This window comes from Pantherophis guttatus, chromosome 1 (genome assembly GCF_059756535.1).
Source record: "Pantherophis guttatus breed Tessera chromosome 1, ASM5975653v1, whole genome shotgun sequence".
Classification (NCBI taxonomy): domain Eukaryota; kingdom Metazoa; phylum Chordata; class Lepidosauria; order Squamata; family Colubridae; genus Pantherophis; species Pantherophis guttatus.
This window is the reverse complement of record NC_142063.1, coordinates 77,026,239-77,054,174: the sequence shown is the minus strand read 5'-3', so window position 1 is coordinate 77,054,174 and position 27,936 is coordinate 77,026,239. Positions and strand designations below refer to the sequence as shown.

The window sequence follows — 27,936 nt, the reverse complement described above, 5'->3', positions numbered from 1 at the left end:
AGCCCCTTTGGGACAACCATGTCCTGGGTGACTGAGAATCTCTACAGACTTCCATAGACTGCAGCCGGCAAAACCGTTGCCCGACCTGTTCTGATTTTGGCCGACCTGTCCTGGATCGGGTGGGGGGGGAGGTTTATCTCTTGAGCCCCAAACTTTCTTTCTTCCAGGCTTCCCTTCTCCTATTGCTAGTCGGGCAAGGGTTAAGAACCCGTTTCCGCGTGTCTCTAAGGTGACACTGCAATCTTGGGTAGCGTGAACACAGCGACGCCCCCCCCCCCAACCTCTCTCTCTCTCTCTCTCTCGCCTGCCTCTTCTGGTCTCCGGAGCTGCAGGATCCGGCGCTTCGCTTATTCCGCTTTGGCTCTTCTTGCTGAGGGTAATTACCCCGAAGCTCCGGATTTGGGAGCCGAGCGTTTGGACCGGAGCCGCCAAGCCACCTGCACTCGCCTCTTGCCCCGCCGCCGGCAGAGGAGACGCAACCGCTTTTCCCGCTTCGGAAGATCGGGTCTTCTTCTCCGCGCCTCCCATCCCGAGTCCTTCCCGGACTAAAACTTCAGCCTTCCCTAAAGGGTTCGTTTTACGTTCCTTCTTCCAGAGCGCCAGAGACGCCCTGCCTGGGCGCTTGTTCCATCTTAACTAAGTTTTTGGGATTTCACCCCCGCAGCTTGGATCCCCCAAAGTAAACAGTAACAGTAACAGAGTTGGAAGGGACCTTGGAGGTCATCTAGTCCAACCCCCTGTTCACGCAGGAGGTCTGTGCTAGGGATTCGAACCGCCGAACTGCCGAACTGCTTTTCTGATCGACAAGCTCAGCGTCGAGTGGAGCCGAAGACGAGGTTCTGAGCTCCCCCCTCCCCAGAAAGGCTGCTTGCTTCCCTCCTGAAGGGAAAAAAAAAATCCGATCCACCTGCCCCAAAGCGTCCGAGATCAACCGGAGCCCCCGAGCGAGTCGTCGGGGGGCGGTAGAAACCAGCGCAAAAAGAGCCGCTGGAAGAGAATGGCTGAAGCGCCCCGAAATCGGAGCAGCTGGGATGTTTCTGAAGCCGGTGCAGCGGCGGCGGCCAGAGAGATAAAAACACCCCTGCGCAGGCTAGCCAGAGACGAATGGAGGGTCCTGGGAGCAGGGAAATCTCTGCCGTCAAGTCTGGGGCCCACCTTGAAACCTTCCGAAGCTGTAGCAGGTCCGGCCTCGGGGATGGACGACCAATTCCTCCACTTAGCTATCAAGAAGCAGGTCTCCTACAGGTAAGCTGCTACACAATGAACTGGGTCAGTCCTAACTTTAAAACAGACCCTCCTTCCTTCCTTCCTTCCTTCCTTCCTTCCTTTCCTTCCTTCCTTTGAAGGGTTTACATCTCAATACTCTTGGGCTTTTCCTGAAATATATCCCGCTGACCTCATATAGCTCCGCTGCCATTTAATCTTACACACACAGACACACACACACACACAGGTTAAGTGAGAACCTTCTATCATAACAGGGCTTGGTGAATACACTAGATTTAAGAGTAGCTCATAAATTCTACTGGTTGGCTAAATCCAAGATAATAGCCTCCAGCCATACAATCTGTTCCTTAGTTTGGTGTCAAGCATCTCTTCCACACTTAAGTCATAAAAAAAGGATAGTAAAACTTCTGGAGTTTAGTAAATAGGAAACTGGGGATACAATGAGGTAGGGAGGAGGGAGGTTGACTGAACAAGCAAAAACTACCTGCAGCCATTCGTGTCTAGTCTGGATTTACATACAGCTGATATATATGTGTGTAAAATAGCTCTATTACATAGAGTTTTTGACTCTTGGGTGATAAGGCTGCTGGCACTGATTTGTGTCTGAGCCAGGGATTGCCGTGCGCTCATATTTGTCTCATCTCCAGCAAAGCACTTTATTTCTTGGCGCTCAGGATAGGGAACTCTTTATGCGTTTACACTTTTTATGTAAAACGTTGACAATACTAATATGCACTTATATTGTATGAAGGACAAGGAAGCACATACTGTAGAAAACCCACCTGCACATTTTATACCAGCATAGTGAATTGGAGTGATCAGGTGAGAAGAGCCCAAAGTGTGAAGTCTGGAGAAATGAAACAACCTCATTTCTCCTGATATGAAGCAATCTTTTCATGTGACTTTCAAAGCTGCCTCTTGAGTTTCTGCAGGTGAAAATGTAAATACTTTTTGAGTATCTCTGTATTCCTCATCAGAAAAGCTAAAAAGAACGCCGAGCTTCTTTGCTTTAATGTGATTTAAAAAAAAAATATGCACACATACTTATATTTAAACAACTTAAATCTACTTCAGAAAGAGTGGTACAATATATATTTTTTCATCTTGCATTGCGCTACCAACTCTCTGTGGTTATTATCATATAGCTATTTTAGCTATTAATAACTTCCAATTCGGCTGGGGAGATTGATACAAAGAGAGCGATTCTCTGTTCTGAAAATCTGGTCTGGTTGTACATTTTACACAGAAAATAAGGTTGCTATACTGACATTGGAACCTCCTGCGGACCAGATTTTCCTTATTTCCTTCATTTAGCAAATGCACATGCATTTTGAATTCGGATCTGATTTTCTGCAGAGCTGCACTTAGACCCGAGACCAGCCTGAGCCTTTTCTATAGGTAGGATGAATGCTAAGGTAACTGAGGCGTTTGATCAGGCATTCTTGAAAACCGCTTTCTGATTTTCAGGATGTTAAGCAAAAGAAATTTGTTCAGCCGGGCTTTTTATTAACTTGCCATTTTAATTATCTGCTGCCCTGTTTCAGTTGGGGGGGGGAAATGGTTTTTAATTGTTTAGATTGTTTAAACACTGATTACTTTGCTTTGAATGTTGCTGTCCAGCTAAGATTTAATAATAATAATAGCCTTTATTGTCATTGTACATCATGTATACAATGAAATTGGTTTAACCTTTACTGATGCAATCCATAACAGAAAATACAAGACAACATGAATTTATATTCTATCAATAAATACATTTGAGCCATGTTACACTCAGAAACATGCCAGTTGTGCAAAGAGTGTTGAGAAGCTTCAGCCAGGCTCCCCGTGTCTGTATTGGGGCCCCTAAAAGAATTGCTATCCTAAGCGCTGGTTTAAGAGGCTAAGATTAAAAGAAGCAAAAGAAGAAGGGAGCTGTGATAGTTCATAGAAATCTGGGACAGATTCCCTGGTCATTAACCCTCATTAATCAGCCTAAAACAACCTTTTTGGAATATGCAGTTGCACAGAGGGAAATATTTTAAAACCAGGGAGAGATGAAATGCCATAAAATCCTGCCCATAAGAAAATTGCTCACTGAGACTCTAAAGCTGTAAAGGCATTCTAGCCTGACTATTATGCAGAATAATAGATGATCAAGGATTAATACGAAAAGAGAGTAGGCTTATTTTTCATAGCATTGTCACATTCTGAGTACATCAGCTGATGATTATGATTCAAAATTCTCTGGAAGAGAGGTGCAGTGCAATACAAACTATAGGATTGGTTCCTGACTCTTATTTGTATTGTTGGAAACTGGCTTCCTCTTCTTTTTTTCTTCTCTGGCCAAAGATTCTTTTAAAGTTCCTCTGCCCACAACATTGCACCCTTGGTTTGCTCTGATCTGGATCGGTAACAGACTTTATGTGTGTCTGCTTGTAACCCAGAAAACATCTAACACGCTGATATCCTCCATGCCTTGCCATTCCTAGTTATAATTAATGCAGCGATAGCTGTTGAGAGTGACTCACTGAGTTGTCAGTCAGGACAAAATGTTCAAACTTTGTTTCTTAACCAATTAAGAATAGATACAAACAGTTTTTTTCTATAATGCAAAAAAGACGCACAATATCTGGGGGCGCTAAGCCCCATTTATAATACTCTAAGAATACAATGTGTTGGTCCATGGTGGGGTATCTATTATTAACACATGTTAATACATGGGAAACAATCACCTTTCAAATCAGAATATAGGAAAGCTTAGCATTTTTGTCAACATCTGACCTACAATCAGATGAGGACAATGAAACAGAGACAAAAGACAAGATGTTGAACAGCTGTCTGTGAGCTAGACTTTTGGTGTACTTCCTCTGTGCAGCTGTCAGAAAAATCAGGTTCCATCAAAAATATATGCAGAATGGCGACAAATTACAATATGCTGGAATCTTCATTTGAGTTCCATTGAGTAGACACACACATTACTCTGCATAGTAGGAGACCATATTTAGAGTCCTCCAGGCCACTCCAGGCAGGTTATCACTTCCTGATCCATATTATTATTATTATTCCAATCCAGTCCAGAAAACATTCATAGAAGGACAATTGGCTACCATATCATGGGCAAATTGGGGGTGGGGTGGGATGGGGTGAGAGGGATTTTGGCCAATTCAGACTAATTTCTGTTCACATTTTACCCTCCTTCTCATATGGCTAAAGGAAGTGAAAAAAACAACACAGCTTCATTTTTCATGTAGCCTCTCTAGACTTAATGTTGAGCACAGGAAAAGTAAGGATTAATAAACTTCAAGTTCAACAACTCTTATTATTCAGAAACAACCCACACCTGAACCTAAGTATATTGCTGTGGTCCCATCCCTGAATACAACCATCATCAGATTCTTGACTGGTTCTTATTAGGACGCCCTCAGTCCTCCCTGTTCAATAGTTATTTACTCATCAGCTGAACATTTACTGTATATATTCTATAATGAAATGTAGGAATGACCTTGGAGTCGGGAAAAGAGCCACAGCCAGGGGAAAGTAGGATATGAGGCATCTTAGCTTAGAGAAGAAATGTAGGCATGGCAAACTTTTCTGATTAGATCATCTGGGCATGCTTTCTGTCTGGATTACCTCACAAGCTCACATATATACACATTTTACAAACATACATTAAGAGATACAAATTTAGAAATAATTACTCCAAACAGAAATGTAGCAATAAGATTCAATTATCAGGCTGCTACAACAATGCCTCTCGCCAACTGATTGTACACTTGCTCTTTTTGCAATACAGTTGATACATCTTAATGAGCGACTCCAAGGCCCCTCACTTTATAATTAAGCAAGGATTGGACCAGATAACTTTTTAGTTAGATTGTTCTTTGTAAAAGTTGAAAGGATATGCACTCGACTTTACTCTCCTTGGGTTAAACTATTCTGGGTTGGATTATTCTATGATTAATTCAATGTATTTTGAAATGTTTAGATCAAGGAATGGATTTCTTACAAACATTACAGGTAGTCCTTGACTTATGACTGGTTGCTTAATGGCCATTTGAAGTTCCAACAGACCTACCTGGGGAGTACTTATGACTTGGATTTGAAGTTCTGATTATTGCCCCCAACATTACATCATCGCACGTTGGGTGCCTGGCAACAATTATAGCGTTTTGCAGTGTTCTATGGTCACATGACCACATTTTACGATGGCCAAAAGCTAGCATTTATTTCTGATTTTCGGCAAAATCACCCCCATAGCAAACCTTTGGTTCACTTAATGTCTGTGGCGTTCATTAATATGTTCACAGGCACAACTATAACTATAGATATAGTTATCTACAAGTTAACAAGTAATGCTTCTTTAATGACCATTCATTTAGAGAGTCCACTGAATGAATGGTATTTAGGTAAAGTACCTGAAGTTACAGCTGTTGCATGATGTCAATATTTGGGCAACCCATCCATATTGACAACTCCAGGATGCATGTCAATGTAGGGTGCTATCTTCCCCATCTCTGCCCTCTGCCACCCCTGCCATCCCATCACCTTGCATTGCCCCCTACACCTCCACTGCACTGCACTCCACTGTGCCTTTGGGTTTCCTATCAAATGCTATGACTGAGAGAGAACAATTAAAGAAGAGCTTTATCTAGAAGAAAGGACGATACTTGTTGACCCTCTGTCTGTTTCACCTTCATGTATTCCTGTTCTGCATCAGCAGCTAGCAAAAAGGGGTGGATGGCATAAGCTTTTTACATAAAGGCTTTAAAAAGAACACCTTTGATACATAAAGTTGGTGGAATTAAATGTTTCTTCCAGAAATAGACAGACTGTGGTGTGTGGAGGTGTCTCAGGCGGGTGGAGTGTGGGTTGAATGCACCAGGTTATATTTAGCACTTCCAGAGCCAAAGCTCTTAGTAAGAATGGATTTACAAGGTTTATTGGCATCAACCTTTGCAGAAACTGCTGTGTTTGGAATGAAGAAAGTTTCATGTTGTGTTCCTGGTTCCAGAAGTTCCAGAACTATCTTGTGGAAGGTAGTTAAAAAATAAATCCGGACTAAGGCTTCTCAGTCCAATGCCGTGTTCCTTTACATTACACTTTTAAAAATATTTGCTATTGTTTTGAAACAAAGCTTTCTCAAGGCCCCTTTGTAATGTGCAGATAAATGACAATTACAGGATTGTCATTTATCTGCACATTACAAAATTAGAAGCATAGAGTAGGGGTTGCAGTGGATGGGTTTCATAAAACTACAAAAAGTTGAACTGAGATTCAATTATGGCAAGGCCTGACCTCTTATTTTTTTATTATGCCAGCTCAAAGATTGATCTAAAATTAGATATATTAGGGAGCAAAAACAGATTTAATTGAGATATCCTCTTGTTTTCCTCTTTTTAATTCATTTGGTAAGATTTTCTCCATATAATGGTGGGCAGCACATCAATAGTATCCAGGAAAGACAATAATGTCACATAATTGTCTTTTGCAACTACAAACTTTCCAGCTGTCTCAGTTTACAATTCCTAAAATTGTATGCATGACCTTGAACTGAGAATTATATGAAATAGTTCAACATATCAAGTGGCTATCAGGTTGGAGCTGGTCCAACAATTTTGAAATGCCATGTATCAGAGTCAAAGTGCATAACCTCAAAACAAGCTACACTTCTACACCTAAAGACCAACTGAATAATATGATTTTACCTTTTAATAAAAATCATAGGACTGTGCTGTTAACTTGTGTTATTTTTTTCTGTTTTATGATATTGTTGGAGTAGGATACTTGCTGTTCTGCTCCCACTTTATTATTTTATTATCCTTTAATAAATTTTACAGCTATGTTTACCCTGCCTATCATACATTTTTATGCTTTTTGCTGATTTGTTATTTTTTGTAATTTTATGTTCCTACAGTGAAAGCTGTCTTATAAGGGCTTGGCAGCTAAAAACTGAAATAAAGGAATAATCTTGTAAAAGGAAATATTCTGTGTAAATAAGTTACAAACCTCCCCTGGCAGTATGAAAGCTGAACCCACAAACGTCCCAAATGAACAGATTTCTCCCTTTCATCATATGTACGTTGCATCTACATCTCCAAGATGTAGAACTAAAACCCTTTCCTTATCCTTTTGTAAACTTCGTTTATATTTAGGGTCGGTCACTGCTGTCTAAGGTAGGCATTCTTTCCCATCAGTCAAGACACAGTGTTCCATGCTAATGAAATTTTTATTACAGTATAAGAGAATATCTCAATAATAATAGCAATAATTCATAATAAATTATTTATTCTGTGACATGCAAAACCAACTGTCTTACTGTGCCTAATGTTATTCTTTTCCAACTCATTCTTCATCTTTCTTTAATTTTTCTGCAGTTTTCTTCTTTTTTAACACAAGTTTTTTTTTAGAAAAAGACTTCTTTTTACTTTTTATTCCTTGTTCCTTGTCATTTATACTCATCATTTTATTCTCCATTTCTTTGTCTGAGTTGTTTTCCTTTTCCTATCCATCTTCCTTTTCTTTCCTTTTCCTTTCTCTTTTTACCCCATCCTATTTCTTTTCTTTTTCTTCCCTTCTCTTCCCTTCTTTCCTTCCTTCCTGTCTTGCCTTGCCTTGCCTTATTCTCCATCTCCCTTTCTCCTGAATCAATGGTTTCCAGATCATCACTCTATATACCATCTTCAAAACTAAATGCTCCTGAACATCAGTTGCTTGAAACTCACTTTTGAGTTAAACACACACATGCCTACCATTCACAAGGTGAAATAATGGTGACAAGAGAGAATATTTTCTGCACTTTGGTCTTCTCAAAATCTCCCCTTCTACTTTTCTGTGCATAGAAAAGAAGTTTAATAGCCTGGGAGAAAAAGTGTTAAATTTGTAGTCTCAGAAGACTGCTTTCATTTAAAATAAAAAAACAAAAACAGCAGGGAAAATCGCTAGATGTAAAACGTGGTTGGCCCTTAGCTCTGAAGAACATGAAGAAGAAATAAACAGAAGAATACATTGTGAGCCAATGTATGGTGCCTTTTCCAGATCACTGAATAATCATAGCCAGGAGCAATCATTCTTCTTAAACTTTAGTGTTCTATGGGCAGAATGGACAATATAAAGTGTAATTGTGTGCTTGGAAGCATCCTTCGAAATATCATTTATTATTATTATTATTATCTGGAGGCTGTGCGGATCTGGATGGGGAGAAACAAGCTCAGACTCAACCCCTCCAAGACCGAGTGGCTGTGGCTTCCGGCGTCCCGGTATAGTCAGCTAGTACCATCACTGACAATAGGGGATGAGATCTTGCTCCCCACAGAGAGGGCCCGCAACTTGGGTGTCCTCCTGGATTCACGGTTATCTTTAGAAGATCATTTGACGGCCGTGGCCAGGGGTGCCTTTTTCAGGTTCGCCTGATCCGCCAGTTGCGTCCCTTTCTGGATCGGGACGCCTTGCGCACGGTCACTCATGCCCTAGTTACCTCCCGTATGGACTACTGTAATGCTGTCTACATGGGGCTCCCCTTGAAAAGCACCCGGAGGCTCCAACTGGTCCAGAACGTAGCCGCGCGGGTGATTATGGGTGCAGCTCATTACGCCCATGTAACACCTCTCCTACGCGAGCTGCACTGGCTCCCCGTGGTCTTCTAGGTGCGATTCAAGGTGTTAGTTATCACCTTTAAAGCGCTCCATGGCTTAGGACCTGGGTACCTACGAGACCGTCTTTTGCCACCAATAGCCTCCCACCGACCAGTTCGTTCTCACAGGGAGGGACTACTCAGTCAAATTATGTCGACTGGCGACTCCCAGGGGGAGGGCCTTCTCTGTGGGGGCTCCAACCCTTTGGAATGAACTGCCCCCGGAGATATGGAATATCCCTGATCTCCGTGCTTTCCGCCGTGCCCTCAAGACCCTGATGTTCCAACAGGCGGGGCTAAACATACGAACATGTGAATGATTTTTTAAATGTTATCTAATTCTGGGTTTTATTTAATTGACCAAACTAAGTAATAATTTTAATTAGCAATTTTATGATGTTTGTGTGTCTATATTTTTCTTGACTGTACACCGCCTTGAGTCCTACGGGAGAAAGGCGGTATAGAAATATAATAAATAAATAAATAAATAAATAAATAAATAAATAAATAAATAAATAAATAAATCTCTTTTATTCATTAAACATGAAGCTCAATCAACTGAACATTGAAAAATTATTATTATTATTATTATTATTATTATTATTATTATTATTATTATTATTATTTAATCTTTAGAGAGATTCACAGCCTTTGAGGCTGGTTAATAGCTCAGCAGCTTGAGTCCTAACCAAGGACCTAGGAACTGTTAAGGTATCGTCGGAGGATGTAAGCTGTTCCGAGTAAGGTGGTTTTTTGTAGAGTCAAAATGTTCAAGTCTGGCAAATTTAGAATTTCTAAATAGCGGGGTAGCTCTTTGGGTATTGCTCCAAGGGCTCCAATTACAATCGGGACAACGCACAATTTCTTTTTCCACAGTCACTCAACTTCAATTTGCAAGTCCCGGTACTTTGTGATTTTTTCTTGCTGCTTATCTTCAATCCGTGCATCACCAGGTATTGCAATGTCAATGAACCATACTTTTTTCTTTTCAACTATTGTTATGTCAGGTGTGTTGTCGACCAAGTGCCTGTCAGTCTGAATCCTAAAGTCCCACAAGATCTTGAGTTTCTCATTCTCTAAAACTTTCTCAACCTGATGTTCCCAGTGGTTTTTGCTGTACTCAAATCCAAACTTCTGGCACAATTTCCAGTGAATGATCTTAGCAACACAGTCATGGCGTTGTAGATAGTCAGTTTGTGAAATTTTGCTGCACCCACTGATCAGGTGGTCGACTGTCTCATCTTTCTCATTTCAGAGGCAGCATTTGCTGTCGGTGGTAACATGTTGAATTTTTGCCTTCATGCAGTTTGTGGCTAGGGCTTGTTCTTGAGCTGCCAAAATAAAGCTTTCTGTTTCTTTTTTCAGTACTCCTGATCTTAACCAGTTCCAAGTTAGTTTCTGGTCAGCTTTGCCTTCAATACTTTTCAAATATTTGCCATGCAGAGCTTTGCTTTTCCAATTTTCAGCTCGCTGTTCAATTACTTCTTTCTTATATTCTGCTTTTGTTTTAGTTGTCTTTAAAAAGTCTCCTTTATTTTATTATTATTATTATTATTATTATTATTATTATTATTATTATTATTATTATTATTATTATTATTGTCTCTTTTATTCATTAAACATGTAACTCAGTCTCACTGAACATTTAAAAATGTATCATAAATACATTGACTGGTGCTACTGGTTGATATGGATTGCTGCCAGCGTCCTACATATCAACCAAGTATCTTCTTAAAATATACAATGTTCCAAGTAGCGCAGTTTTTTGCAGTTCCAATGGGAACAGGTAGCTGCAATTGATGTATATGGTACCAAGTGCCCCAATGACAATGTGTATCACTGTTACATGTTTCATCTATAACCGTGTAGTTTCAATGGCCAGGTCGCAATATTTCATGATTTTTTCCAGTTCTTTTTCTTCAACTTTGGCGTCTCCTGGTACAGCGATATCAATAAATTGTATGCTTTGGCCCTCGACAACCGTGATATCTGGGTGTTGTTGTTGTTGTTGTTGTTATATTTAGCAACCGGTCAGGAAACAGTAAGAAGATTTTTCTCTTCTCATTTCAACTACATTTTCAGCACTTAATATAACTCCAAATCCATCATGTAAAAGAAGGCAATGACTTATTTACTGCAGTTCTGCAAGACAGGATTACATCTACAAGAGGCTATACGTATAGATGGCAAGAGCAGCTCAATCATTCAATCAATCATTTGACCAATCAAATTCATGTTACAACCATAGAATAAGAGAACCAATTTCTTAGAGGTAGAGTGAGTTCTCCCTGGCTAGAAATTTTCAAGCAAAGATGGAATAGCTATCTGTTGCAAGCACTGTTTTGTCTCTATATTTCCTACAGTGGGCTGGTCTTTATGTGATTTGTAAAACTCTCTCCAACACTTTGACTGTTAGGAATTATTCGGAGTCCTTGTTTCCTTCCTGAAAGATCATAAAGACAATACTCGCCCCTCTCAACCAGTGGTGGGTTTCAGCAGGTTCTAACCAGTTCTGGAGAACCGGTAGCAGAAATTTTGAGTAGTTCAGAGAACCGGTAGTAAAAATTCTGACTGGCCCCGTCCCCATCTATTCTCTGCCTCCTGAGACCCAGCTGATCGGGAGGAAATGGGGATTTTGCAGTAACCTTCCCCTGGATAGGGGAGGGAATGGAGATTTTACAGTATCCTTCCCCTGCCATGCCCACCAAGCCCCACCCACCAAGCCATGCCATGCCTACCAAGCCATGGCCACAGAACTGGTAGTAAAAAAATTTGAAACCCACCACTGCTCTCAACAAATCCCAGGGGTGAAATGCTCCCAGATCACACCAGATCGCCTGATCCGGTAGTGTTTTTCCCTGTGGTTCGGCAATCCAGTAGCAATCGCCACCTGGGTCTCATCACTTCCTGGATGAGAGGAAGTGATGTTTTTTTACCTTCTGTGCATGCGCAGAAGGTTTTGCACATGCGCAGGTTAGGGTGCTTCCAAACCGGTAAGGAAGGTAAGTAGATTTCATCCCTGACACATCCCTATATTAATCTTATTTATATACTAGAAAGTTCACTTGTGCAACCAGAGCAGCTCCTTAGTTCCCCAAAACCTGCATAGCCACAGAATCCCATTTGTGTTTTTTGGACTCCAGCAACTCTACCACCAACGCTGCCTCAGTTTCTCTCAAACTGGCAACAAGCCCTCCCTGAACCATCTGGAATCCATCCTTACTGAATCCAATTCCTTTTCCAGACTTATGGAAATGTTTAGGATTCAGTTATTATCCAAAGCTGGTGTTTTTCCAGTGCAGACAGCTTGCTACTTCATTTTAGCATCTGTTAGCTATGCATCTCTGTTACAATATGATCCTGAATACATTTTCTTGAATTCAGTGAAAAAAATAATCTTATTTAGGACTGCAATCTTGATGACATAGAAAAAGCAAAACAACGAAGAAACATTTATTAAGGAATAGAATGGAATACTATGTGATGAAATGAGATATTACTCATATTCCAATCCAGTGTTTTTCAATTTAGACTGCTTTAAGGTGTGTGGACATGCTGGTGGGGAATTCTGGAAGTTGAAATTCACACAGCTTAAAGTTGCCAAGGTTGACAAACACAGATCTAATCTTACACATTCAATTTATCTGTCAATAATTTGCTGTGAAGATCCCCCTATTTCAGCTAGGTATAAATTAACACATGCATATTGTGTATATCAAAATACATGGTTTCTTTTGATCACTTTTTTTGTTTTGCCAGTGCATTTCTTCTTTTTTGAGAATGGGAAAATGCTGTCCTAATTTACAAGAAAGACCACAGGTTTAGCCAGATAAAATTTCTGAAAACTGGGCAAAAAAAATCTTCCACGCTCCAAAACCAAATCAAAATAAAACTCTTACTTCAAACTCAAAAAACTCTGCCAACTGTATTATTACAAACCACAATGTACTTCTGTTTCCTTTCTCATTTTGGACATTGTTTGCTATCACATTGTGCTCTCTTTCATATTCAATGGCTTACAGATTTTTAAATTCTCCGAGGATGGTATGCTAACAATAACCTATGTATGACAAAGAGATAAGATGGAGAGACTACAAGGAAGCGTTTTCTTTTTATTGTTGTGCTTATTAGTTCTGAGGCTGTGTTGATGCGGTTATATATATATCTGTACTTTTCTGTTATTGATTGGTTCAGCATATTTTTTGTATAGGTATGACCAGGATGTGGTGCTTCTGCTGGGACCAAACTTTGCTGCTACCCCGTAGGCACTTTTTGTGTCCTTCCGGAGTCCCATTTTGATCACAGTGAAATTTATGGCATTTTATTTATGGACTGAGAGATGAGCTGCAAAAGCACATTGTCTGGGTCCCAGATGGGTAGCCTAGCAGAGCATAGTAGATGCTTTATGGGTATAAGTTGATAAATAGTTTTTCTAGCTCATCCTTTCTTCTGAATCTATCAGCCCTTTAAATCATTTTAATCAGGCTTCCTAGTGCTGTCCCAGGAATGCTGGAAGTTCTTAGCCTGGTGTGCTCTGTCCAACTGAGTTACACCAAACATAAAAATCTTTGTGAAGCTTTATTCTGTACAGAATAATTGATATTTCGGAATAAATTCCAAATCAAGCATGTTGCCCGCTAAAATCTGAGTTCCTTTTATACAATACAGAACAAATTCCCTTAAAGGAACATACAGTCATAAATCATTAGATCTCTTACTGCCTTTCCACTCCCATCATAGTAGTTGATAGGGATCTGCAATTACCTTGTTTTCTGTTTACTTCGATCCATGGAAAATGTCCCATTTTCCTGACAGTTTTCTCAGGTTTCATGTCCTGTTGGTTTAACAGTTTCCTTGCAATTTTTATTTTCATTTATTTTTTACTACTTATCACCTTTTATAACTCTGAGGGAAGATGCTCACCTCCCACTCGGAAGGTTGAGAGTTCAATCCGAAGCAGCAGACAGATGTTTCTCTATCAGGGTGCAAAGAGAAAATATCTGCTGTGAACTCTGTGTAGGTGACAGGAAGGGCATCCAGCCAGTAAACACTCAGCTCTGTTCAGTCTCTCTTCTGACTCCATCACGATACAAGGATCACAGGGTCATAAAAAGAAAAAAAAAACCCACATTTTATAACTCTAATCTACAATTTGTTGTTGTTACCCTGAGATTTGTGTGCTCTCCCCTCCCTCTCTTTCTGGCAAGCTGGCTGTATCAAACTTGAGGAAATATCCTGTCTTAAATGTAGGCGAATAGGCTATCTTATCATTGGCCATGGAGTCATACATCTCAGGTGATAACAAAACAGAATAACAGAGTTGGAAGGACCTTGGAGGTCTTGTAGTCCAACCACCTGCTCAGGCAGAATAGAATAGAATTCTTTATTGGCCAAGTGTGACTGGACACACAAGGAATTTGTCTTGGTGTATATGCTCTTGGTGTACATAAAAGAAGAGATACATTCATCAAGAATCATAAGGTACAACACTTAATGATAGTCATAAGGAAACAGTCAATATAAATCTTAAGGATACCAGCAACAAGGTTACAGATATACAGTCATAAGTGGAAAGAATGATAGGAACAATGAGAAGATTATTAGTAATGCAGACGTAGTAACTAGTTTGACAGTGTTGAGGGAATTATTTGTTTAGCAGAGTGATGGCGTTCGAGAAAAAACTGTTCTTGTGTCTAGTTGTTCTGGTGTGCAGTGCTCTATAGCAGTGGTCCCCAACCTTTTTATCGCCGCGGCCCGCTGAGCGCGCGCAGGGGTGGGGGCACGGCCCAGGAGCTTTTGCGCATGGCCCATTGCGCACGGCCCAGGAGCCTTTGCGCTGCAGCATTCATGTCCCCCGGCCGCTGCGCGGCCCGGTGCCAGGTACTCCACGGCCCGGCACCGGTCCGCGGACCGGGGGTTGGGGACCACTGCTCTATAGCATCGTTTTGAGGGTAGGAGTTAAAACAGTTTATGTCCAGGATGTGAGGGGTCTGTAAATATTTTCACAGCCCTCTTTTTGACTCATGCAGTATACAGGTCCTCAATGGAAGGCAGGTTGATAGTAATTGTTTTTTCTGCAGTTCTAAATATACTCTGAAGTCTGTGTCTGTCTTGTTGGGTTGCAGAATGAAACCAGACAGTTATAGAGGTGCAGATGATAGACTCAATAATTCCTCTGTAGAACTGTATCAGCAGCTCCTTGGGCAGTTTGAGCTTTCTGAGTTGGTGCAGAAAGAACATACTCTGTTATGCTTTTTTGATGATGTTTTTGATGTTAGGTGTCCATTTTAGGTCTTGAGATATGGTAGAACCTAGAAATTTGAAGGTCTCTACTGTTGATATGGTGTTGTTTAGTATTGTAAGTGGTGGTAATATGGGAGGGTTTCTCCTAAAGTCCACCACCATTTCTACGGTTTTGAGTGTGTTCAGTTCCAGATTGTTCTGGTCACACCACGAGGCCAACCTCCCCTCTGTATGCGGATTCATCATTGTCTCGAATGAGACCGATCACTGTTGTGTCATCTGCGAACTTCAGTAGTTTAACAGATGGATCGTTTGAGATGCAGTGATTGGTATATAGAGAGAAGTGGAGAGAGCACACAGCGTTGTGGGGGCCCTGTGCTAATTGTACAGATATCTGATGTGATTCTGCTTGGCTTCATCTGCTGCTTCCTGTCTGTTAGGAAGCTTATGATCCATTTACAAGTGTGTTCAGGTACTGCTAGCTGGTTTAGCTTAGTTAGAAGAATATCTGCAATGATGGTGTTGAATGCTGAACTAAAGTCCACAAAGAGGACCCTTGCGTAGGTCTTTGGAGATTCAAGCAGAGGTGGGTTTCAGCAGGTTCTGACCAGTTCTGGAGAACCGGTAGTGGAAATTTTGAGTAGTTCGGAGAACTGGTAGTAAAAATTCTGACTGGCCCCGCCCCCATCTATTCTCTGCCTCCCAGGTCCCAGCTGATTGGGAGGAAATGGGGATTTTGCAGTATCCTTCCCCCGGAGTGGGGTGGGAATGGAGATTTTATAGTATCCTTCCCCTGCCACACCTACCAAGCCATGCCCACCAAGCCACACCCACAGAACCGGTAGTAAAAAATGTTGAAACCCACCACTGGATTCAAGATGTTGTAGGATGTAGTGCAGAGCCAAATTAACAGCATCACCTGTTGATCTATTTGCTTGGTATGCAAATTGCAGGGGGTCTAACAGCAGATCCGTGATGGTTTTCAAGTGAGACAGCACTAGCCTTTCAAAGGTTTTCATAACTACAGATGTCAGAGCAACTGGTCTGTAGTCGTTCAGTTCCTTGATGGTGGGCTTCTTCGGCACTGGGATCATAGTAGAGCATTTGAAGCAAGAAGGAACATAGCACATCTCTAGCGATTTATTGAAGATTTGGATGAAGATGGGGGCCAATTGGTCAGCACAGACTTTTAGCAAGAAGGAGTTATCTTGTCTGGGCCTGGAGCTTTTCCTGGCTTTTGTCTGTGAAATAGGTCTTGCACTTCCTTTTCTGTGATCACTAGGGGTTGTGAACCCAATGGGATGGGGTCAGTTGTAGGAGGTTTGGCTGTAGTTGGTGTGTCTGAGATGGGCGTTGTGGAAATAGGTGGCTGTAGTTTCCTTTCAAACCTGCAGTAAAACATGTTCAGGTCATCTGCCAGTTGTTGATTTCCTTCAGCCTGGGAAGGAGGTTTGCCATAACCAGTGATATTTTTAAGAGTTTTCCACATGTTTGCTGGTTCATTTGTTGAGAATTGATTCTTTAGCTTTTCAGAGTGGCTTCTTTTTGCTGCTCTGATCTCCCTTGTTAATACATTTCTGGCCTGATTGTACAGCATTTTATCACCTTTTCTGTAGGCTTCCTCTTTGGAACGATGTAGCTGCTTAAGTTTAGCTGTGAACCAAGGTTTGTTGTTACTGTATATTTGCAAGTTCCTGGTTGGTACACATAGGTCTTCACAGAAACTGACATATGATGTTACAGTATCTGTGAGTTCATCTAAGTCTGAAGAGATACTTTCAAAAACATTCCAATCAGTGCAGTCAAGGCAGGCCTGTACCTTTAACTTTGCCTCTATAGGATACCCTATATACATTTCAGACAAATGGTTTGTCCAATCTCTTTTTAAAAACCTTCAGTGTTGGAGCATCCACAACTTCTGGAGGCAAGTTGTTCCACTGATGAATTGTTCTAACTGTCAGGAAATTTCTCCTTAGTTTTGAGTAGCTTCTCTTCTTGATTAGTTTCCATCCAATGCTTCTTGTCCTGCCTTCAGGTGCTTTGGAAAATAAGTTGACTCCCTCTTTTTTGTGGCAACCCCTGGTAATAATTGTCCAGATGATAAGGCCAGAAAGTAGTTTGGATCATGTTTAGTAGTGAAAGAGTTCAGTACCATTACTTTAGCTTCTGTCTTCTGAAGCAGACAGGACTTCAAGCTGGTGGTTATCAAAGATGAATATTAAATACCACAGCAGCTAGCTATCCCAAAGCATACAATGAAAACTAGAAAGGAAAATAAGGATTTTAGCCAGTCAAAGCTAGGAAGCCAAGATGTCAGTCAATTCTAAAAGTAAACATCTGATGAGCCAGATGTCCCAGATACTGAGTTATTTTTCATCAACTCCTCCATTTCATATATGGTTCTGTTGATGTCAGTCAGAGAGTTATTAATATAAGTGCAATAGTGAGTATCCAGAATGGCACATACTGCCCCTTAGCAGCGAAAACAATGTCTAAAGCTTGCCTATTCGGAAGTACCATCTGATAAATTCGTGCCTGCTCCTCATTTAGATCCATTAGTGCTGTGATGGCTCTGTTGAACGTGCTAAATATGTTTCCTAATGCTAAAATATTTCTGTAATTTAATGTGACATCCATAGAGGGTATTAGTCCTCGGCCAATGGTTTTTCCTATTTCGATACAATGAGATGAGTTTATTAGGGAAAAATGTCTATGGAGATTCTCAATCATCGAGGTCATGATTGTCCCCAAGGTGATTTTCCAAAAGGCATCTGGAATTTCTTGTGGTTTCTTTGGGGCTGTTTCTTCTGAAATCAGTCTTTGATCCCTATACTTCCTGGAGGTATTATGATAATATCAGGTATCAGTGTGACACTTGGTACCACAAAACCCCAAGTGCATTTGCCATACCAATCAGGAGGTAGAATTTTTAAGGCTTGTCACCTACCCAAGAACCACAGTCCTGGATAACCAAGTCCCAGAAAAGGGGCTCTGGCTTTTAAATGATGTCAATTTGGACTGCTTGATGGGCTAATTCACAATGTAAAAACATGATATATGCTGCATAAGTCAGTTTAGTACAGTTTATTTCACATGGGGCAAGAAACATGAACAATGTTATATTTCTTTTAAGGTGATGTTACCTGTTAAGGAACACCTTGAATAAATTCCAACATAGGTGGGCCTTTTGGTTGCTAAATCACTTTTTTGGGTGAGAAAAGCATAATCCTGCTTTAGTTACCCAACGAGTCCCCAGAGCTAATACAACTTGGTTGTAATAGTTGCCTCAGGGCAGCTTTTCTATGCAAGTGGCATTTTGGGTATAGTTCTTTGGTAATCCTGTATAAATATGAGCCATTCCTAATCGTTAAGTGAATGTTTTCCCATTCTTTATCAAGGGATATACCTTCTAAAACCATGCCTTTTCTGGATTCTGATGAAAGTTGTACACATATCCAAAATCAGTATTGTTAGTCACCCTTGCCATTTCCTCAACAGTTCTGAAGTAATTGTTTCCCTCCAGGCTCCTAAATTTAAAGTCTACATTGAAGTCCCTATGGTTGTTAATATTGCCAACTTTATCCAGAGGCTTTCCGTAGAACCTTTATATTTTGATCTTTTTTTGTTTTTGTTTGTTTAAATAAAAACATCATACCTTCTATAGAATAGTCCAGTCCTGGATAACACCCTGTGGTGGGTGGATGGTGGGTGGAATTCTTCTGGGGTAGTAGTTTTCTTCACCTTGGGTATAGTGGATCCATGGCTTGGTCCCATCAAGTTGCAACATTGTGTGGGTAATGAGCAACACTTGGTAGGAGCCCCTCAACTTAGGTTGCAGGGGGTCATTGTTCCAGGATTTAAGATACATTTGATCACCAGGCTCAATGGAATGGATGTGGTAGTAGAGATTGGTTTTGCTGTACATACCTGTAAAGAGAACATAAAACAGCAGACAAACAAACAAACCAAATACTGTTTAATTAAAATGTTTCCAATTTGGGGGGGGGGCATTCCCATCCTAGCTGGTACTTATTGGTGCTCCAAACAGTGAGATTTACTTTTGGTGGGAGGTGAAAAGTAAGTATGATCCAAGGAGATCAGTGGCTAAGATGCTGAGCTTGTCGATTGAAAGGTCAGCAGTTCAGTGGTTCGAAACCCTAGTGCCGCATAACAGAGTAAGCTCCCGTTACTTGTCCCAGCTTCTGCCAACCTAGCAGTTCGAAAGCACATAAGAAATGCAAGTAGAAAAATAGAGATTATCTTTGGTGGGAAGGTAACAGCTTTCCATGTGCCTTTGGCGTTTAGTCATGCCAGCCACATGACCACGGAGACGTCTTTGGACAGCACTGGCTCTTTGACTTTGAAATGGAGATGAGTACCGCCCCCTAGAGTCGGGAACAACTAGCACATATGTGCAAAGGGAACCTTTATCTTTACCTTACAGTGTAACACTTTGGATTTGAAATCAAACCATTTTTTGTAGGGTGTGAGATCACATATTTAGTGCTTGTCTACAACTCCTTAAACAAAATGCATCTTTTCCTGGGATTGCACAGAATCGCTTTAATAAGTTTCAGACTGTACTAGAGTCATGATCCTGCACACTTGAAGCATCTTTTAGCATATGATTCCAAAGTGTTGCCCACCCCATGTGTACAGTATATGCAGGAGAACCGCCCCAGTATATCACACTGCCTGACACAAAGCACAAGACGGTGTTCTCTTACTTGAAAACGGAGAGAGCCAGGCTATTTAAACCAGATGCAGAGCAGCCCACATGGAACACGTAGTTCTGACCTTCAAGAGAGCTGAAAGGCCAGGTGGCAGCTTCTGCTGCCCCATCTACACTTGCCTTCATCTGTTGTGTGAGGCAACTCTCTCACCCTTCTTCACAGTAGGGCCAACGCAGTTCTGCCAGGAAGCTTTCCTAAGCCCACTTGCAGACACTTTTGTTTGCTGAATAATTTGAGGTAGTCGCCCCCATGTTTTTCATCTTCTCCTTTGACAGATGGTTTTCACTTGCTAATGCTTCCTTCTTCCTTTGGTTGGATGAGACTTTTTGAAGAGACTGAACACATGCAGGGACCAACACATGGTGCACATCTCTGTTCTGCTCTCTTCCTGCCAATTCCACCTCTTCATTCAGCTAGTTGCCCTTTGCTTATTAGTATGCTCTCTTACCCTGCATATGGCTGTGCTTTCTCCTCCAAGCTGGTGGGCACAGCTTCTTCCACGCAGCATTTGAAGGTATATAACTGAACAGAGGAACAATCTGGCTATTACATTTTAACCACTGGCTGTAACTTGATGCTGTGTTGATCAGGGAGGCTTGGTATAAATATCTACAAGATTGCCTGGGTGAAATGATATGACACATTCTGAAGTATGTGCCTGCTCACTTGGCTGTCTGGACTAGATGACTTGGATTCTGTGATGTATACTGTCACATCACATAACCTGTAATAAGCAGTGGTGGGATTCAGCCAGTTCGCACCACTTCAGGAGAACCGGTTGTTAACTTTCTGAGCAGTTTGGTGAACTGGCTGTTGGAAGAGATCATTAGGGCAGAGAACCGGTTGTTAAATTATTTGAATCCCGCCACTGGTAATAAGGTAACTGCCGCCTGACTATTTGCAAATCCCATGAGGCCTACATGAGTTTGTTTGAAAGATGGCTTGAGAGAGGCTGGATTAGAAAAGAATTTATTTTCTCAGGAATGATCACTGTGTATGATGGCTACACAAAAAACTGAAATCTCCAAAGTGTCCTACAGCATGCATCTCCAAAAAATAAATTGCTAGGATGCCTGCTTTTAGTCCTGTGTTGAAATGATCCAGCTTTAAGACTCCAATTTCATAGATTTTAGGCTGATATGAATATCCAGTCTTTAAAAAGAATACAGATAAACAATAATTTTATTATTGTTTAATAAATCAAAAATGGAACATGCCAGTTTTAATAAAGGCAGAAACCTTCTGTTTTAATAATCTTAGCAGTGTTGATTCAGGCATTGGCATTTTGCATTCATTCCTTGATGAATGGATGACCATATGGATGACCATATGGTCTCATCAGCCAAAGTTCTTCCAGGCTGCGTCAATGTTCAACTTTTTCCTATTCTCTAAGGAAAACCTGGAGTTGCAGTTTTCATATCAGTAATTGCTGGGATAACATGGGGTACTTCAAAACATTTCGGAGTGCTACAGTCTTTTAACTATTGGTTGTTATAGTTAGAAATGGAAATCCTGCCCTTTAATTCACTTATAAGAACACAGTTTAATACTTACTGTACAAAGAGTGAGATCATAACTTATTCCTTCATAGTTAAAATCAGCTTATGCCCAAATGAAATGCTAAAGCTGACACATTACTAGAACACATCAATATAGCTTGTGTGAATGGTTTGGGATAGCCCAAAATGTCTGATATTTTTCTGTTTGCCTTTTGATAAAATTGACATAGAGAAAAATAGTAAAGAATACACTCATGCACGCACACACTTGTGATTTCTCTTTCCATCAAGACTTCAATCATTTATTTACTTCCTTGATATTTTAACAAAAGCTCTCTTCTTCACATATATCTCTTATCAATAAACACATTGTAAAGCCTCATCATTCAGTTCTAATCAGCAAAAGTCCATTAAGAGTTACCAGAAATAACAGATATATTTTAATATTAATCAAATAATTCAATTTTTATTCCTTTATTTTAATTTTAACCTAGTAATTTATCACTTTGTTTAAAAATAGAGCAAAAAACTATTCTCTTTATCTCTTCTCAGAAAGTCCTTCATAAATTTAGCATATCTCTTTTGTAAATCCAAACTAAGATATCCAAGTCAGTCTTCTTATGTATTATTTCTGTGTCCTCTATAAAGATCAATCAGTTTCATTTGTAAATCCATGTAGCATCTTTTTCCATATCATTCTTGCAACTTAACATTTTTAAATACACTTTTAGATTCATATTCAAATCAGCCTCTGTTTTGTTTGGTAAAATCTGTTCCTCTTCTATAACCTCCTCTAAAGCCATTTTTATAATAGCAGATAATCTGAAGAGTAATTTCTGAGCACATTGTTTCCAAATATCCTTGCATTCTTCCAAAGTCAGATATTTTTATTTCATTCTGTATTAATGAGTCTCTTTTCCTTCCTATTATAATATTTAAGCTTGTCTGTTTCTTGAATCCATTTATAACTTTTCATAACCAATGTTGTAGTTTTGCTGTTTATTTTTTGAAAAAATATTTTTTCAAGTTCTTAGACTTCTTTTGTCAAAGATAGAAGGAAACCCACCTGCTATAACAAAATTTGCCTTTCTTAATATCCAAAAAGTCATTAACAAAAAATTTCCAGAAGAGATTAAAAAAGAAAACATGTGAACCTGTGCCCCTAATGGCTCTGAACTGCAGCATTGGTAACGAAAATGATCTCTTGGCTGACAGCACTCTAAAATCCACCAGAGATCACTGTCTTATGGTATCCTAATGGAGAGCTGTTGTATGGAGCACTTATAGGTAATCACGGTCCTCTCCTTACACTAGAAAGGAATTCCAAGGTGCTGATCCATTTCCCAGCTCCTCATTCCTCTGCAGTCCTCAGCTCCACTCTTACGGATTCATCTTCAGTCCACTTTTACTTCCCTTGAAGTCTAAGAATGATGTGTCTTACAAATAAAGCATTGGGCTAAAATAGGGGTCTGCAACCTTAAACACTCAGAGCCATTTGGACCCATTTCCTACAGAAAAGAAAACACCAGGAGCCACAAAACCCTTCCCGTGCCTGACTATTTCTTGAGCGGCCATAAAACTAGCATATGTAGTTGAATTAAACATTCTGTTTTCTTCTGAAACTTTTCTTTAAGAAGATTTATCTATGGTTAGCCTACTGGGGGTTGAAAAGTTCAATAAATTGTGTGCCAGCAGGTGTCGCACATTGGCAGTTGTGATGCATATTTTGAGTGACAGGGAGCCGCAGCAGAGGGGTGAAAGAGCCACATGCGGCTCCAGAGCAGCAGGTTGCTGACCCCTGGCTGGACTAGAAGCAAAACTGTCACATCATACAGAGGACACATTTTTCCAGGTTCACTAGAGTGATCCAAAGCTTAGTTTGGAGTATATGTACTCCCTTATTATCTTTTAATCAAGGATATGATTAGCATGAGATGTCATAATTAAAGAATCTTGCACTCCATCCCTCTGACCTAGGAATAATGCTGTAATGCTGTTAGATATATTATTATATATTATTGATATACCAGTATATGTTAGCTATATTATGCTCAAAGCTTTGGCTGCAAGGTAGACTTACCATTTTTAATACAAAACAGCTGGATTCATAGAACATCTAAACCAGATTAACAAAGCATGATTACTGGACTCATATAATATGCTATATCCAATCAAACAGGCCACATGATGGCTTGGTTTGTACAACCCCCCCCCCCACACACACACATAGGCTCATTTGGTTCCTACAAGATACAAAGAGTTCCCCAAATGCATTAAACTTCAAAATTACACAATTCCATTTAATTTTAAACTATAATGTTTTGGACACCCAGCCATTTACACACACTCTTTTTCTATGTATGTATGTATACCAGCCCTTCAAAGTAGTAAACTGATACCGTGAATACTAACATAATACTATCTTAATTGTAATGTTACAACAATAATCTTGTAAACCTGAAAACACATCTCTCTCCACTTGCCTTTACTTTCCAGGGAGCTAGGAAAGGTCCCTTCTGAGATACTTTTCATACTACCATTCCTTCTGTGGGCTGAAATACCTCTTATCTGACCATTGCCTTATCCACTCCCATCTCAATAACTATACTATTTTGATGATATTGCCAGTTTTATTGAATGCTGCTGTACTTCAGGGAGGAGGAGCATTTGGTAGGCCAAAGCAAGTCTGGTATGCTGAGATAACATATTTGTTCAACTTTTTGACTCCTTGAAGAATACAGATAAAATGCCTAAAATCTTTCTGGAAGGGGAGGTAGACCTCAGCAGGGAGACTATGAACCTCCAGAAAGAACCATCCATATTTCTAATGGGATGTAAGCACATTTCTTCGAGCCATTCACAGTAGAAGTCTGAATTTAAAACACTTGGTTCTGAGGGAAATGAATCTGAAATGAATAGATCATAACCTAACCTTCCTCCTCCTGTCTCTCAAGGATACAACCACAGACCGCTTAATATAATTGAAAGAAGGAACAATATTTGAACATGTCAAATTTTTAAAAATGGGACAGTGTGATACCATGATGTTTTGTAATTATCACTTCTCTGGAGAGTTAGGTGTAAGAATCTCAAATTCTGTTTCACTACATACTGTCAATAGCTTTTTAAAAAATCATTAGATATAACTGACATGAGATACCAAGCCTGAAACAGTCTTGTGCGCCAATAGTCATTGCAGAATATTACAGAAGTTCTGTTTCTGATCAGTGATATCCTTAGAAAACTGCTATGCTGGTGTAAAAATAACACGTATATGATGACATCATGACATATATGTTGCTATATGTCTGATACAAGTATATGAAGGTAATCCACGACTTAATGACTGCTTGTTCAGCAACGGTTTGAAATTGTGATAGCTGAATGAACTGAATGAACTTAGAACTTGTACCAGTGGTGGGTTGCCCCCGGTTCACACCGGTTCTATAGAACTGGTAGCAAAACCAGTGGGAGGCTCCGTCCACCTACCCCGATGTCATCAAAATGCTTCTGCGCATGCGCAGATGCTTCTGCGCGTGCACAGAAGAGCACGCGTGGGGCCCTGTTGTGAACCTGTAGTAAAGGTAAGTAGAACCCACCCCTGACTTGTACCCTATGTTATGACTGCTGCAGGACCCTGTAAGTCTTGATTTGCCTCCCATGCCCAAGAATCCTACCCCCTCCTCCCCATCCCGTCACCAATTGGTCACTTACCTTTTCAATATTATAGAATTCCTTCTGGAAGCAGGTGTTTTGCTGCACAACCTTCTGACACAAAGGAAACTGTACAGCCTCATCACTGAAGCAAATGCCATTTCAGAACAGCCACAGTTAATTTGGGCCACTTCCTAAATTGTGTCCACTTCTGGAATGCAGCCTCCACTGTATAGGGAAGATGAGGGGCAGAATGGTCTGCTCTCTTTCTCCAAATGATCTCTGGAGCCCCAGAGGCTGCCTGATGCCATGTCTCCCACAGGTTATGTGAGAACTGGACAGCTGTTACAGTATGGACTTGAGACCTATCAGGGTCTCCCCCATTCCAGACACACCCCATGCTCTGCTTAATGACCCACATGGTTGCTTAATGACCACATTGGGGAAATGAAGGTTCTTAAGTGAGCCGATCACATGGGCACCTCGTTCAACAATCATCATGGCTTGCAACTGTGATGGGCAGAGTCCATTATGGTCGGAAGTTGAGAATTACCTGTAAATCATCACATTTATCTGATCACATCTCCAACAACATTTTGTAATTTACTCCCCACTATTTTTCCTGCTGATACTCATGAGGGTTTTGAATGGAAGATTTGGTGTAATTATAATTTAGCTTTGGGTAAACACCCAGATTATTCATTCTTATTTGGGATATTGTTGATGTGATGGCTGTATATTATGGTGGAAAGATCAGAAAAACATTTTTTATTTTAAACTGCTGCTTTTTTATATCCTATTCTGTACCTACCAGAAACCTAGAGAGCTTGGATTTATTTTTGTGGGGGTATGGAGATTCATTTGACAGAAAATTTTGACAAGGGTCTTGTTGTAGCGCGGGAATAACGAGAGGCACAAGCAAGCTAGTGACAACAGCTCTTTAATTCAGGGTGAGACTTCAGCGAAAGAACCCAGGCAACAGCCCTCCTTACATACAGTTCTGAAATAACCGTTAACCAATCACAAACATTTTACCATTCAAATCTCCCGCACAAAATGGATACATACATAACAGGTCTTTTGTATATAACATCCAGGAACATAAAAAAAAAAAAACAATAGCTTTTCAAGTTTTATATACCGGTATGTGAATCTTATGTCTGGGGATTCCAGAGATAAAAATAAGTATCATCTTCTCAAAAGATTGCCTGACTATCAGCAGGTATTTATTGCTGACCATTTTGTTTATGCTGATGAAGTCTGAAGAAAGGCTGTAAAAGGCCTGAACATTTTCTGGGCATGAAAATAGCTGTTACTATTTTCCCATTGCCAATGAAAGAACATGCAGGTTATAAAATTCTGTGGTTTGACATTCAGCTTATGTTATCTGAAAGCAGCCAGTGTATTTTTTCCTCCCATTACTTCTCCTTGTGCTTTTCCTGATCTCTTTCCTGTATGCTTTTCAATTCCTCCTGGAATTTTTGGCATATCACATGATTCCCGCACATGCTATTTTTCTTCTGTATACCTAACATCCAATGAAATCTTGGAGATGCACTCACTATAGGGCTCACAACCTACTACATATGTCACTTTAATTTATTTTCATTATGTGAAGGTTGCAAAATAAAGTCAGCGGAAGCTTTTAAGCTTTACCTTCATGTATATTTCTCATTTTTGAGTCGAGTACAGAGCTCTCAAGAATGGCATATTCCAAAGGCAATAAAAATCAACAAAACAGTAATAAAATCATAAAATAACCAGAAACCAAACCAATGGGTAGCAATTGTGACAAACAGAAAAGCATAGAAATGAACTTCTTCTTGTAAATAAGGAATTGTTTGGAGACAAAAATTCCATAACCTGATATTACTCTGAATAATTGTTATTAAGACATAGAACAAGGGCCCATCTGAGCACTGGAAAATGAAATGTATAAGCAGTCTACATATTATTTATTTATTTCATCAATTTAATTGAATGAAGGCAACCTTTCAAATATCCAGGTCCCTAACATTAATAAAGTGGATGGGGGGGGGGGGATAAAGCATTCGAAGAGGAGAAAAAAGAGCAAGTAACATTTAATTCAGAAAGAAATTGTGAGCTAACCAAAGTGCTATATTGTGAAATTGATGTGATAAGTAGAACTAGTTCCTAGCTGAATTCTAATTGCTGCATTTTGCAACCATTGAAATTTGTTTGGCCATTTTCCAGAAATAACTTGCACAGAGGATAAGTGTTCTAGCATAGATGTTGTATTACTGTGGTGGTTTCCTCAAAATTGGTTTTGCACCATGTGAATAAAGGGTGAATGCCTTTTCAGCTTCTGCATATCATCATCCAGTTCTCCCTTCCCTGAAGTTATGTATTAATTTAAAAATACACAGCTAAATTTGTCCTTTAGCTTTTCCACATCTTTTTTCTGGTTAGAAAATGTACAGTAGCTCTGAGGGAATAATAGCATTTTGAGTGGGTTGGTTACTTCTTCTTCTGAAGTTAGAAAATATACAGTAGCTCTGAGGGAATAATAGCATTTGAGTGGGTTGGTTTTGGCTATTGTTTTTGGCTGATGTTGATATTGGAAGATGGGGAGACAGCCACAATTATTGAATGAGTTTGAGTTGGCCATCTCTTCAATTCAGTTTCCCTATTTATAAAATTGGTAGAATAAGAGGTCCGCCTTCCATGCTCTTAAGAGAGCAAACACCCTTAATTATCACAAAAAAGTTTTTACGACTCAGGTCTTTATGGGAAACTTTCTTTTGCTGAAATGCAAAAATGTAATGCAGAATGTGGGTGGGGGTGGGAAATGGCAAACAGTGACTGACGTCAAAGAAAACTTCAAAAGTAGTACTGTATGCATAGACAATGACAGTCACAGTATTAACAGTTTAGCCATTCACAAAATGATTGCTGCTCACAGAACAAACATTTGGAAATGTTGGTCTCTAAGAATTGCAGTTTCCCT

The 27,936-nt window shown here is 40.1% G+C and overlaps 1 protein-coding gene and 1 long non-coding RNA gene across 3 annotated transcripts in view; one reads left to right on the top strand and one right to left on the bottom strand.

Moving 5' to 3' along the window:
- The first annotated feature begins 295 nt into the window (after positions 1–295).
- The window catches only part of DGKZ (diacylglycerol kinase zeta), a 159,819-nt gene continuing 132,178 nt past the window's right edge, over positions 296–27,936 (top strand). The window contains exon 1 of one of the 2 annotated variants that reach the window (XM_087876537.1): positions 296–1,245. In XM_087876537.1, the coding sequence (XP_087732663.1) occupies positions 998–1,245 (248 nt within the window). In that variant the 5' untranslated portion in view covers positions 296–997. The remainder of the gene's footprint in view (positions 1,246–27,936) is intronic. The other variant, XM_034417452.3, reaches the window with a different exon arrangement.
- LOC148116456 (uncharacterized) lies at positions 13,413–20,314 on the bottom strand. Its single transcript, XR_015729479.1, has 3 exons — positions 20,264–20,314; positions 18,738–19,009; positions 13,413–13,912 (listed from the first exon to the last, which is right to left on the bottom strand). It is a non-coding gene; the product is annotated as an uncharacterized LOC148116456 (long non-coding RNA).